General features: G+C 35.6%; 1 protein-coding gene across 4 annotated transcripts in view; it reads right to left on the bottom strand.

The window, feature by feature from the left end:
• LOC138715002 (DNA-binding protein RFX2-like) overlaps nucleotides 1-15,565 on the bottom strand; it is a 148,460-nt gene that overhangs the window by 56,301 nt on the left and 76,594 nt on the right. For 3 of the 4 annotated variants that reach the window (XM_069847373.1, XM_069847375.1, XM_069847376.1), the window contains exons 3-4: nucleotides 9,017-9,239; nucleotides 3,701-3,754 (exon numbers count right to left, since the gene is read on the bottom strand). In XM_069847373.1, coding sequence (XP_069703474.1) covers nucleotides 3,701-3,754; nucleotides 9,017-9,239 — 277 coding nt within the window. The remainder of the gene's footprint in view (nucleotides 1-3,700; nucleotides 3,755-9,016; nucleotides 9,240-15,565) is intronic. The other variant, XM_069847374.1, reaches the window with a different exon arrangement.

Here is a 15,565-nt window from a genome sequence, read left to right as displayed (position 1 = left end):
CATTTGAGTGAAATTTCAAGGTCGTTTGGAAGAAAATAATTGCTTCTACGCCATTTTTAAATATGTGTGCTCAAACTTCTCTGCTGAATATCCGGAGTTTGTTTATTTTACATTTTTCAACATTTAATATGTAATATCTCAGACAATAATAGAGATAATTGAATAACATTTTCAGGGCATATTCTCACATTATACATGAATAATTCTTTAAGAGGAAATTGTCAAATTACAAATTAAAAAATAAGTTGAAAATAGACTCCAATTTTTCTTTGTGTTCATAAAAATGCAAAATTAAAATTAAAATTTCTCAAAATCATCAAACAAAATTGATTAGCAGTCTTTTAGCTTTCATTTAAGACAAGATTTGTGATTCTGTGATACTCTTGAGAGCAAATATATCATTTTCTTTATATAAGACTGCATTTTTTATGTCTGTGACTGCACCATAAGGGCAAAAGTGAAAATGTTGTATTTAAAAGGCTTCATACATTGATATGAAACTATGTTAGCAAAATAGAGGCTCTACTTAAAATATAAGAAAAGAGATTTCCTGTAGGTCCTTCTCCTTAAGACAGACACTGTGCACCAGACCCCAACTTTTGAGAATGTAAAGGCATTTCACGGGTAACATAGAGATTTTCGTCAGCTCAGTACCTTCCGTTTTAAGAGTTGACATAGGTCTATCTATGTTTTATCCAAAAACCATGTTATGGAAAGACTTTCTGGACTTGACATAAGAAGAGCCTGGAACCATCGGCAATATTGTACTCTCTTCCCCCTTGTCTGTTTTTTTTCTAATTCTTGCACTGCATGTACACTATATGGCAGTATGCCCGTTTTCTTTGCTGCCTCTGACACATACCATATGAGTAGCCTACATCCTGGCTTAAACACCACAACGAATTCTTGGCGAGTGGATTAAACCTTGTCAAATATCATATTCACGATTTTGAGGCACTGCAGGCCTTTGTTTATTGCTAGCACTCAGGAGAGATCCAGTTGCTTCCAGCTTTCTTACCAACAACACAACAACAGAATTGTTGGCTAGACAATAATAGACAGTTATTGTCGGGCCATGGGATCTATGCCCCTTCAGCGCTGTCGTTGTTCTTGGAAAAGTTAATGCCTCTACTCACCCCATTCCACCCGTTTCGCTCCCACTACGTCAAACAGCAGGCCACGAAACTTGCCGAATAGGGATGTTGCCAAACTTCCGTCAAACAGTGTCATGTCTCTTGAATATTGCTTCTAATAATGTAAGGTTAATTATTACTTATTCATAATTTAATTTAAGTAGGTCTAATGACGCTGATTGACTTATGCAAAATGCTATTACTTGCTTAATAATATTTCTTTCACCACTCCGTGCTACAGTATTCATGTTGAGTTGACAACACTGGACTGCAAGTGCAAATAAACTGTCCCGCAAGAAGGCTCAAAATTGTGTGTAATGAGGGAGAGAAAGAGAGAGGGATAGAAAAGGAATTAAGGTTCAGTTCGCATATCTTACAGGGGCACAGATCCGATGGTCGGACTATAACAATAGCATTATTTCAGTCATGACCATCTAGACTGATTTTCCCAGAGTCATCAAGCTTACACTGACTTCTGCAAGGAAGTTATACATGATTAAAATGGTAAAGGTTTGTATGGATCACTATGTATACAATGCAGAGTGAAACTAAGATAATGTAGCAAGATGCAGGCTAAATGGTAATACAAAAACTTATTTTTTAAATACTTGTTTTACAATAATTTTGTTTCTTCACTGTATAAACTCAGTAATAATTACTGCAGAAACTTAAATGAGAAGATAAGGAGTTATGTTCAAACTAAAGCTCCTAAAATTCTGAGTCTTGCAAGTAAAAAAAATTAATGATGGTGATTAGCAGATCTGGTGCATATAAAACATGTAATTCTGCCACTCGTCTAGACAAAAAGCAACACATTTACTGTATAAACGAAAGAGTTAAGTGATTTTGGCTAAGAAAACTGAAAACTAAGCTTAATTTCAGGCACATCTAAAAATGCACGAAATGCCACAATATTACACTCACTTGAGAAAAATTATATGCCTTTGTTGTGACAGAAACACTTAAAACATGCAAGCAAGTGGTATATACACAAACAGACGTGCCTGAAAAATGTATAGCTAGCTGATCATGGAGTAAAACAGCTAAGTCACATAAAAATATTAATATATTTTATCTTACGGAAGTGAATTTGATTTCAAAGAAGTGAAAGGAAAATACTTTCCTGGGGAAGAAAATGTAAAAGTCTTCAATTATTTTACACAATCTGTTAGAAAAAAATCTACATATCTGAAACTTCTTCCTATGTTATAAATACATGACGTAGCAATATAGTTATTAACAGTTGTCTCACATAACTCTAACCTGCTCTAATCTCAAGATAATCTCGCAGGACTTAATCTTTAAAGATTTTGATGCTGGACAGACTATCGCTCAAGAGGATGCTGCAGCTAAACAGCTCAGGAAGTACTACCATACTGCCTTTCTAATGAGATACATCTCAGCACATAAAATTCAGTATGGAATCACTCTTAAAAGTAATGCTTCCTATTTCTTAATTTGTAAATATAATTGTTATTATCTCATGCCCATGTCCTGTAAATTTCACTTCTCCCAATCAGATGGCATAGTTATGGCAATGAATCAAAATGAAGGATAATGCCGACAGTTATTTTATTTGAAGCAGCAACATATGACAAGAGTTCTTGAATATAGAGCTTATTACACCTATTGAAATCCATCAGTGTTTGAAGAAATTATCTGAGGAATAAACAGTTGAAATCAGAATTATAATGGTGTATATTAGATCAGTGCATTATATGCATTAAAAGACAATCCAAGACTAGATTATCCTTGTATAACAATGACTGGAAGATGGCAATTCTTGTGGGCATCCGGAAATAAGTCCATACAATAAATGCAGCACACTATTTTGAAACATAAACGTACAGTCCCAGACCACATGAATTCAATCAGAGAAAAGAATATGATCTTTTCGACTAACTATAGAAAAGAGTACTTTTTAAGCATTACAACGCAGGGCCCCTCATTTCGATGGACTGTCTTGTCACATCAGAAGGACAGTTTTAGACTTCCGCCTGTTTAATTCAATTAGAGACGAACTTTAAGAGCAGCACTTCTTTTATACTGATCCTGTGATCAAGGCTATTAAGAAGAAGCTCTTTCAGGCCAATAGTGACTTTCGCAAAACAGAGATACAAAAGTCTTGGAAGAAGTGCAGAGAAAATGGAGGTGGTTTTGCAGAAAAGTAACAGTAAGTGACTAGAGACCCAAAATATGACATATTTATTTAATTTTTCTAGTTCCAGTAATATTAAAAAAAATTGGAGGCATTACTTTCAGAATGATACTTGTATGTTCACACTCTTTCACATATTATTAACATCTCAACTCCACGACTATGTTTACACGGCAATTTTTTATATAAAAAACTCATTTTCTAGCCGGGGGAAATGTGGTAACTTGAATATAGGCTGCTCTCCATCAAAGAACTTTTATTTACTTGTTTATTTTTTTAAATTCCGTGCATTTAGACTCTTCCGTCTGACCACATACACATAGCATGTAATGCAGGCCTGTTGATGTATCATGTATGCACACTGCCAACCTGTTACATGCTCCACAATGATACCTGGTTAAGTCCTTACCTACAGTGGGGTTAACTGGGGTGAGGGATGTGTAAGACCGAGTGCCGTTCCCTTCTAGTAGCGGAAGCATGAAACAAGATTGTATGTGCTAGAGTCATGACAATAGCAGTGAGGGTGCCTACTGGCTCGCAACTTTATCCCCTAATATAACAATTTACAAATGACAATACAAAATATGTCTTCAGTAAGACATGTTATATATATTTTTGTATTCTGTTTTAATTACCCGAATTTTGGTGTATTAGTATAAAATAAAACTGTCCTTTTAGCAAAATGATTAAATATTATCAGACCAGTTGTACTAATATTATTCTTAAAAATTCACTAATTCACCTCAGTTCAACAGTAGACACCCTGAGAAAGTGTGAGGAAAAAAGAAAACAGAGGCTGTGAGACAAAAATATCTTCTGCAGGAACTGTACAACGAATAGCTAAATTAACATAGCAAGAAAACTGTGGGAAGAATAACACACCAACAATAACAAAGTGATACCAAAGAGATCCAAACTCTCGATATGTTAGATTCTGGGGTCACTGTCCCAATTCTTTAGTGCTCCCTGTCATTCTCATTCCACAATCCACAACAGCTCAACTATCACCATATCAACTACCAGACTTCAAATAGTAGTCTCTTTTTAAATAAAACATATTACGAGGGTGAGTCAAAGAAATGCACAAGATGGAATCACTGTTACATGGATTGGGCAGCAATCACGAGTTTTACACCACTTGTAACCTCGTATTTGAGGCAGACATTGATGCTTTGTTTCTTGTCACCATTTTACAGTGATGGAAAATTGGTGTTTGTAGAGATAACAGATACTGTGACTCCCAAGGTTCAAGATCATCTCATAACCTGGGAAGTTCTACCTGATGGATCCACCACAGAAAAATATTGGAGAACAAGAACGCTAATGGCTTCATTGCCAAAGCCCAGCATTAGATGATAACAACAACAACAGGTTCAAGAAAATCCAGTAGAAACATTTCAATATGATGCACATCATTTCTCTGTAAGACTACGTCAGTCAGTGATTATGTGAAGTACCTGTTGGTACTATTGTCATACCTCATCACTTTCATAATCCTCTTAAAAATTTCGCTGAAGAATACACGCCTATAAAATGACACTGTGCAGAGAAAAGCATGGATTTTTCTAGACAATGATTTTTTTATGCTCGACCATGCCGAAATGTAGTAATTATACACCTGGTAGCAGTCCTTTAATGCATGTCATTAAAGTACACCTATTCATTGAAGTTCAGGTTTTCGATTATTCTCGGATATGCAATTGAAAGACAACTATCGAAAGGTCACGGAGGCTGGAAATCCAATACTGTCGCAGAAGGTTATGTTCTGTTACTATAATAATTAGCGTTAATTGTAAACAATATTCAATTTGTCATCTCGTTTTTCAATGTCGAATTCAATTTCAAGGTTTATATCAAGGCTAATGTTTATCTTACTCTCTAGATTATAACAAGGTCGTCGACATTCGTTTCCCGGAAAAAATCAATATTTTCGCGTCTGCGCACATCTCACAATTCATGAGGTAAGCTATTGCACTCAATCACATAACAATAAAATGAATACTTACGAATAATTTCAAGTTAGAAATATGGTCGAGCATAAAAAGTCGTATGAAACTTGCCTATAATGGTAATTAAGACACTTATGAAAATTATGAAACGAGCGCAAGCGAGTTTCATAAACATCCTCGCATCTTAATTACTACCATTATAAGCTCGTTGCATAATGTACTATTACTATTACATGTCAGAAGGGATTACAAAATTAAAGTGCATCTGAAGATCTCCCTACAGCTCAGATTTGAACTCACCATGCTTGTTCACAAAGCTGAAATATCCATGTGAGGAATTCAATTTTTGAATATAGCAGAGGTTGGCTGCTGCTACATGATGTATTCAAATTCTCGTCAAAGTTGGAGAACTAATAAATCACGAGCCTTTCACAAAGTTATAGATTTACAATTCAAAAGCAAGAGTTTGATCAGATAAGTTTCTTCATTTCCACTAGTGAGTAAATAATTACTATGCATTTCTTTTGAAATGTTCCTCATTGGTCACACTCTACATACACTATTCCAAATATCAATTGCTTTGCAATGCAAAACAATATGACAAGAGACGATGGTCCAATATCTGTCTCAAATGCTAGGCACAAACAGTGAAATATTTGTGATTAATGCATCATCCTTGTGATGATGATGCCATCTTGTGCATTTCGTTTGAAATGACTCTAGTAACTTCATAGATTACAACATATCAGAAAATTATGACTGCACAATTTGACAGATATTTGTATTTTTCCCATGTGTACAAACATTTCTGACAGATCGCCAGTCACCTGTCACCCTCTTAACACTACATTTTTCTGTAAATATGGCAGAGTTCGTCGAAATCTCACAAATTCATCCCTCATTAAAACTGGTTGAGGCAAATACATAAAATTACAAAAAGGAGCAAAACAAGGTGAAAAACATTTCGTATACAAAAGTGTCAACAGAGGAAACGAGATATGTTTCAGTGACTTCTGGGATAATGTTGATGAGTATGCATGTATAATAAATAATAAGTGCGAAAAATGTGTTTCGTTACACTAATCTTATATTATCAATGTCTGCAGTAGATGGAGGTGAGTACACAGTAACTTCTATATAAAACAAAGAGCTAGTTACCTAGTCTTCCAAGGTCATGTTTAAATCATATACATTTCTAGAAACATGAGAATTGTTAGTCAGAATGTATTACAGTCTTTTTCATGGAGCATGATGTGGCTGTAAATGTTATACAATAAGAAATTATATTTACATAAACTACCCCTTTATTGCAAAAAAAAAAAAACAGCAAACTATGAAACAATCGTATCAACCAATAAAACTAGCAGAAAAGATATGGTACTATGTACTCAAACAGACAGGCACTGTGGAGGAAAACGAAACATAAACAAAGATACACATAGTAAGACATCACTGCATGTTTTATAACAGTCTATGTTTAGTTCGTATAGTGTTCAGGCTGGTTTATTTCATGGTTCTACATCAAGAATTTCCTCCACCCTAACCCAAGAAAATATATCAATGTAAAAAATCTAATAATGTTTTGCTATATGCAGTTGTTCAGTACATATTTGGAATTCTAAGCATGGCATTTGTAATCAGAAGAATGTTCTCAGTCACAATATTTATAGTGTACAAGCACAAACAGCATAGCAAAACCTTTATACACGGACTCTTTTATTTCCATCATCATGTTAAGATCAAATTTTTTACAGCATTATATAGCAATATAATGTAAGGAAATATAAGTCAGCAATGCAATATTCTCTGTTCCATTTAAAGCATTATAGTAGTAATACAATGTAAGGAAATAGAAGTCAGCAATGCAAAAAAGTATAAACAAAGTTAGGTTAACATTCCAAAAATTAAATAAGGGAATCAATAAATCTTCTTAATGTATCCAACAGGATGCTGATAACATGAAGTCCACTGCAGTCTTTACTTATGGTTTTTCTAACAAATGAGTAGTGATATGAGTGGTGTTCATTACAGGTGCCTGCTGCCTGTAGCCAGAATCGAGGTGTTGCAGAACTGAGTCTTTTGTGAATGGTATTGATGGCTCTAATTTGCTTCTTTTAGGATTTATGATGTGCAATATAAAAGAATGCATTCCATATCTTCTTCATGATTACACTATAAACAAATAGGAAGACAAACATAATATGAAGTGACTTCCTATATTCCAGAATGTAATATCCCTGTTCTTGATGTCCCATTATCAGGGAGTCGTGACCCATCTGTATAAATGTGAAGATATTCTTCATATTTACTGCAAATTAATTCAATGGGATCTGATTGAAGAAGGAGTGCAGAATATTTTTAGAGTGGTTTCTTCTATTATGTTCTGGAATCATCCATTTCCAAGGAGGAATTTCACTCACAAGTGCAGTTTTAGAAATAAGTGTGTCTGTAATATACAGTTGTGTTCTTCTTTGATTAATTTACAACACTTACATAGGATATTGTCTGACAAATTAGAAACATCATATATGAATAAGGTCTGTAGTTTTAAATTTAGTTTCAGAATTTTATTAATTGCATAGTATTTGATTGGATGAATATTACACTCAAGCAACAACTGATGTAGTTTTTGGGACTTGCATTTTGAAGAAGATAAATTTTTTTGTAGATTAGTTGCTGATGCTTCTCCACAAATTTCAATCTCATGAAAGTTGGATGAGCATTATAAAACAGATATATTGTCATGATACATCTCCCCTTTTTGTTGGCTATGACCTTCAAGGGAGTTAATCATGGCAAGTACTTCAAAGCAACATTAACTAAAAGTCTTTTCCTTTTCATAAAAAATTAATTCTAGGTTCTTAGGAATTCAGATGTACTAAATTTTCTGATTTAGATGAATGTGATATTTATTGGTTCTTTAAGCTGTATCTTCTTGTGAAGGTGGTATATTTAGTTTTATAATCCACTTGCATGGCCAAGTATTAATGTTATTTAAAACTATATGCAGAACACTTAATGTTTTGTCAGGATTTTCATCAATAGTCTATATAATAACATCATCTGCATAGGTGTACTAACTTTTACTTCAGGCGAAAGAACATTATGTAAATCTCCAAATTTTTAGGGAAAAAAAAGGGAGGAAATTATGCGAATAAATATAATACATTAAATCCAATACAGAATATTGGAGCATAAAATAATCAATGCCTTACCAATGATATGCTTGTAACTAGGAGAGCTTGTTCTATTAGCACAAAATGATTTTTACAGCTGACTTTAATAAATTTTACCTCTTAATTCTATTACAGTTATTTTTGTGAACAGGATAAGATCTTCAAAAATACGCAGGCCAAATAGTCAAATGCTGAATACACCCACATCTGACCTTGCTGTATCTGACAAACGTGCACAAAGAACTGTCTTATTCACAATTACGTACTTTTCAAAGTTTGTAAAAAGCTTAATAATGATATCCAAGCTCATCTTAACTTTTTCTATTCAGAACAGTTTCAGGAATAAGCATCATAAGTGCCACTATAACTTCATAAATCACTATATCTAGTACTAACAGATGTGTAAAGTGATTACTGTGTGTGTAGTGCTCAGTATTAGGCATGATTTCAGAGCAGATGATCATGAGCACGTGTCATAATTTTATTGTGCAGAACTGGGGGTTCACCATTAAATAACACAGACTGAAGTGTAGTAGTGATGGTGAAAGTGACAGAAGACAGATTATGCAACCCTGGGACACAATTTCATTTGGACTGTACCTGTTACTGTGATGTAATGTGGGGATCCCACAATGGTTGTGGTTCCGGTGGCAGACTGGCTTCCTCCTGCTGAACCGTTCTGTTCTGAGCTCCCAGCATTCACTGCAGCTGTGTCACTACTCACGACGACTTGTGCTGTCACTTGTGCTGTTGATCCGTTTGATGCCCCACCACCATTTGAGGAATCACTGGGGCTGTCCAAGGAACCGTCCACACTTCCGTTCTAAAGGGAAAATGAAACCAAATGCAGTTGTTACGGTGATGATCTAACTGAACAATCCTGAACTTCCTTGCATTCAGGGTTAACAAGTTACAAACAAAACATTAATTTCAAACATCAGAAACAAACTTACTTGTAAGTATTATGTTAATTTGCCTTTTAATTCTGTTTTAAACCATCTTCAAATTATTCCATTACTGTTTATATACTTTTTAATAATACACTAGACTTTTGCTAATCTGCCCCTCAATAATCCAGCTTCCTATCACTTGAACTATAACAGTTTTCTGGGAAATTTGCAGCGGTGTCATGTGTTATACTTTATTACTTATACAGTCAAACCTCTGTACAATGAACATCAATATAACGGCAAATCTGCATTAAACAATATTTTTCTATGGTCCCGACAAATTTCCTATATAAATAATGTTAAATATCCCTCACAAGCTGTGAGCAGTATGGAATGAAGATAAATGCAAACAAGACGAAGACCATAGTCATAGGAAAAAAATTAAAGAAGGTAAACTTGCGAATTCTAAATGAGGCAGTAGACCAAGTGAACAGCTTCAAATACTTGGGGTGTACTATAAGCACTAACATAAGCTGCTGCCAAGAAGTTAAAAGAAGAACAGCAAAGGCAAAGGAAGCTTTTAAGAGAAAAAGGAGCATCTTCTGCGGACCTCTGGAGAAAGAACTAGGGAGAGACTAGTGAAATGCTTTGTATTGGGTGTAGCACGTATGGGGGCAGAAACATGGACATTACGACGAAGTGAAGAGAAGTGACTAGAAGCATTTGAAATGTGGATATGGAGGAGAATGGAGCATGTTAAGTGGACAGACAGAATAAGAAACGAAGCTGTGTTGGAAAGAGTGGATGAAGAAAGAATGATGCTGAAACTGATTAGAAAGAGGAAAAGGAATTGGCTGGTCACTAGTTGAGAAGAAACTGCCTACTGAAGTATTCACTGGAAGGAATGGTAAATGGGAGAAGAGTTTGGGCAGAAGAAGTTATCAGATGATAGACGACATTAAGATATAAATGAATCATATGAGGAGATAAAGAGGAAGGCAGAAAATAGGAAAGACTGGAGAATGCTGGGTTGCAGTGAAAGATCTGCCCTTGGGCAGAAACTATGAATGAATGAATGATTTCCTCACTATAGCAATGAAACAATTTTAGAAACACCCTTACAAAGATATGTATTTTTAACTTCAAGGTTTTTCATAAATCGGCAGATTGATCTTGTGGGCAGTAGCAGATAAAAGGTTCTTGACCCGAGAGTGAGAATTTCTACGATGGGATAGACATATAACCAGTCCCCCTAGTCAGTGTATAGGTGACGAGTTGGGAGTAAGTAGACATGGCGATGGCTTCTGCTAAACAGAAATCAATAAATTTGGAAATTAAATTGACTGCATTTAAAGATTTGGATGAAGGAATGAAACAGACAGCAGTTTCACAAAAATGTGGATTTTCACAATTTACACTGGCTACTTTTCTTTAAGAATGAGAAGAAATTGAGGAAAATGTTACGAGTGGCAAATTTGATCCAACACAAAAACGACTGAAGATGGCAGTTCCAGGTGATGTGGACAGTGCTACAATAAAATGGTTTAATGAAGTGAGAGCTCAAAGTGTTACTATAGGTCGTCTTATGATCTGCCAAAAAGCTCTTCATTTTGCCAGTCTACTAGGCAAGCAATGGCTGGCTACAGTACTTCATGAACAGCATGGCATTGTCTACAATGCCGTGAAAGTCAAATGAAAATCGTCCTCGAAAAGAATAGCCTGAAGACATCTTTAATGCCGAAAAACGGGATTGTTTTCCTAAATGATGCCAGAAAAAACAATGGCTTATAAGAGTGAAAAATGCAAGCAAGGAAAGCAATAAAAAATGCGTCTTAAAGAGCAAAAAGCAAAGAAAAATTTCAGGTTTCTTTCAAAAATAGATTATGCAGTAATCTATACTGTATTAAATCTACTTCTGCACTATGTAAGTACATAAATGTTTGATTTATTATATTTAGTTCCTTTACATGTTACCTCCTAGTATTATCTTGTAGGTTAAACGGTACTCTGCTAGAACTTTTTATCCTATGTGATAAATCACAGACCCTCAATATAACGCTGATATAACAATACAATCTGCTAGGACCTGCAAATATTCTTATATGTATACATACAGCAGTCACATGTGGAACATTCTATTTTCGATTTACAAGTGCTAGTGGAATGGTTGATGCAGCTTATAACACTATGTTTAATGACATTTTTAAACACTCTCAGTAATCCAGCACTCTTGCTAACCCTGCACCCCTCTGAGCAAGGAATGGCTGGATTAGCAAGGCTTTAACATTACACAGGGCAAATCAAAAGTCCGGTAACACTTTCAATATTTTATTACACAAAAACTACTAATGATAGCACTTTCAAACACACGTCAGTTTAAAGTCAAACTCTCAAAGTTCGTTTTACACCTTACAGAGATTCAATGTGTGAACCACAAGTGACTCGGCACATGTCCAAACGATAATCAAACTCTTCCCATGCCCTTTTCAACATATCCTCTGTAACCGTGGCGGCAGCTTCTCGAATTCTGGTTTTTAGTTCCTCTAAATCACGTGGCAAAGGTGATACAAACACACGGTCGTTTAGGTACCCCCATAGAAAAAAGTCACATGCAGTCATATCGGGTGACCTTGGTGGCCATGTCATGAAACATCTGTCCCTTACTCCAGCACGTCCTATCCAACGATCAGACATCTCCGTATTCAGGTAAGCACGAACTGCATTGTGGAAATGTGGCGGAGCCCCATCTTGCTGAAAGATGAAATCGTCATCGAGATCTTATCTAAGTTGAGGCACCAACCATTGTTCCAACACGTCCAGATATGAATGTCCAGTCACAGTAGCCTCAATGAAGAAGAAAGGTCCGTACAGTTTTCGTTGTGACAACGCGCAGAAAGCATTCACCTTTGGTGAATCACACTCATGTTCAATGATTCTGTGTACCCCAAACACGACAGTTGTGCTTGTTAATTTTCCCACGTATGGAAAGTCGCTTCGTCGCTGAAAATTAAGCGGCTGAATAAGTCATCGTCGTCTGCTGCCTGTTGTTGTAGCTGGCATGACTTATTCAGCCGCTACAGGACTTCCAATGTCATGCATCCCTGCTCTCTGAAAACCCCATATGGGCAAGTCCATATACAGTCCCTATAGTCAGGCTCTTACTGCATAATACCTGGTACTTTGGCAATTAGAGACAATTAATATTAGGTACCCTCCACAAAACTGGCTTCATTTATATATCGATGGATCCTTGATCTCCAGGGAACAAGGTGCAAGTGCAGGTGTTACGTGCTGTGTCTTCTCACTTTATAGATCTCTTGGATATGGAACAACAAGTTCTGATGGAGAAATCATTGCAATAAATGAAAGTCTCAGATATCTTCTATGCCTTACTTACTGGCTTTTAAGGAACCCGGAGGTTCACTGCCGCCCTCACATAAGCCCGCCATTGGTCCTCATCCTGAGCAAGATTAATCCAGTCTCTACCATTATATCCCACCTCCCTCAAATCCATTTTAATATTATCCTCCCATCTACGTCTCGGCCTCCCCAAAGGTCTTTTCCCCTCTGGCCTCCCAACTAACACTCTATTATGCATTTGTGGATTCGCCCATACGTGCTACATGCCCTGCCCATCTCAAACATCTGGATTTAATGTTCCTAATTATGTCAAGTGAAGGATGCAATGCGTGCAGCTCTGCATTGTGTAATTTTCTCCATTCTCCTGTAACTTCATCCCTCTTAGCCCCAAATATTTTCCTAAGAACCTTATTCTCAAAAACCCTCACAATAAATTTAAAAATGCAGTTATATTGTCAGACTTCAAAGCAGCTTTTCTATCAATAGTCTCTAGTCACACACCTTTATCTCAAACAGCAGAAATAACTAAAATGCTCTCTCAATTAATAACACTAAATAAAAGAATTGTATTCCAATGGATACCATCCCACTGTGGAATCCTGGGAAACGAGAATGCGGATGATTTAGCAAAGAAGGGCAGCACTGCTACTTACAGACCTGTTACTAAATCTACATACTTAGACTTCAACAAACAAAATTTTATAACACAATCTCAATGGAAAAAATGGAACTCTCTTCATCATAATTCACAGTTTATTCCCAATTTACCACGCAAATCGTCTGTAGCTGCATTTAGATTGGCAACAGGCCATGACTGTTTGGCCAAGCATCTGCATAGAATTGGAATATATCAGTCCTCTAACTGCCCATTGTGCAACTCCAATCAAGAAATGGATTCGGAACACCTCAAAATCTGTGCGTCACTGGCTGACCATGACAATATCTTTTAAAAATTTTGGAGTGCAAGAGGTCAAATGACTTTATTGTCAAACGCCTGGCATTAGAAAACAACAACTACTCTGACAATTAGCTGTTCTTATTGTATTATAGTCCAGTGGATCTGAGTTCGAGGTAGAATTTAAAACATGTAGTATAGTGTGGAATAGCATGTGTTAATAATGACTTATATTGCGAGGGTAAATTTAAATTTGAGAAAATTTCCTGATGTAAATATTTCAAGTAAATCAATGATAAATAAACTTCGTAAGAAATTTTACACCACTGGGTCAGTGTTGGACAAGAGAAGAGGTGTTTCTGACAGAAGAGATGGAAATAGAATAGAAAAAAAAAAGAATTAACACAATGCCTTTTGTTGATATTTTAATAATAATGGTAACTTTTATGATAGTTACAATCATTATATCTAACAAACTTTAACACAATGTCGTCGTCCTCATAATCAACATCATCTTCTTCCATTCTTATTATGACCATTAATTTCTCTGAATAGAATGCAAAACCTCTAATGACAAAATCTCATTACATTAATATTCTCATTATATCAATATATTTTAGATTTATGTTTTGCTCCCTATAACACAGTTCTAGTAAACTTTTATTAAATTAATTCTCATCATTTTAACCAACTAGCTATCTCAACTTAATTATAATTCTTCACATATTGCATATAGACTGAATTGAACTACAGCAGTTCATAAATTAAGTTATTAGTTTTTCTTATAGGTTTTATCTCAATTTAAATAAACATGTACTAGTCCTTAAAATTTAACTGAAGAATACTGTTGGAGAATCTTTTAAGTGTATTACAAATATTTATAATTTAAATATGTATGTTACTATTAAGACAGGTTGAGTGGAAGAGAAGGTCTTAACTCTGCCAGTGAAAATAAAACATTCTATTCTTTCTTCTATAATCTTTTTGCTGTAAGAAAAATCCTAATATAAACAATAGCACGTGACTGAAGTGAGGCTTCATTGGCCACTGTTTGGCGCCATAGATTCTCAGTACATGTTCCCGCCTACTGTTGTACATTCTGTTTCATGTTAAACATTTCCCGTTACTCGTCAAGTAGGCCTAACCTCACTACTATGCATTCATTTGTTTAGGAAATATTTACTTTATAATTACTCTAATTAAAACTCACATAATATATTACATACATTTAAGACTATTTGTTTTTCTCTGCTTTTGAGAGGGTTTCCACTCTTACGATTAATAACCACACACATCGAGGATGCAGAAGCCTTCACATGCTTGCATGAACAACTACGAGCTCAAGTGACGCCAGCTTGTTACAAGAACAGACTACCTCGGTATTACTGTTTGTATTCATCCGCGTTGATAGTAAAAGGTAAAAAAGGTAAAGGTATCCCCGTAACATGCCATGAAGGCACTTGGGGGGCATGGAGGTAGAGCCCCATGCTTTCCATGACCTCGGCACTAGAATGAGGTGGTGTGGTCGGCACCACGCTCTGACTCCGCGTTGATAGTACATAACAAAATATAAAAGTAGCTTTTCTTTTACATATCGTTTTACATACGAGTGAAGTTATATGTTTCATTGTATTTAACAACTAGAATTCAATTCTTTATTTTCAAATAATACAAGATGATAGTTTCCAAATACGGACTATATTTTACTGCATCGTGTGAGTGTTTCGACTCGGAGCCAATCACGGGTATGATAGCCACGTGCTTGTGTTTGCATTAGGATTTTTCTTACAGCGAAAACAGTATAGCTTGTGTCCTCTTTCAAGGGTCGAGTTTTTTTATAACAGTCTCCATTTTCCCTCTATCCTTCCACAGTTGAGTTCTATCTCTTTCATATCATTCTTTTCTTCTTCTTTGCACATCCCTCTTAACCTGGTCAAGCCATCTACTTCTTGGTTTTCCTCTTGGTCTCTTTCCTTTTTCTATCGATTCCAGAGCTTTTCTTTT

The sequence above is a fragment of the Periplaneta americana genome, chromosome 15 (assembly GCF_040183065.1).
Source record: "Periplaneta americana isolate PAMFEO1 chromosome 15, P.americana_PAMFEO1_priV1, whole genome shotgun sequence".
Classification (NCBI taxonomy): Eukaryota; Metazoa; Arthropoda; class Insecta; order Blattodea; family Blattidae; genus Periplaneta; species Periplaneta americana.
The sequence above is the reverse complement of the archived record's forward strand: the minus strand, read 5'-3'. Positions and strand labels throughout refer to the sequence as shown.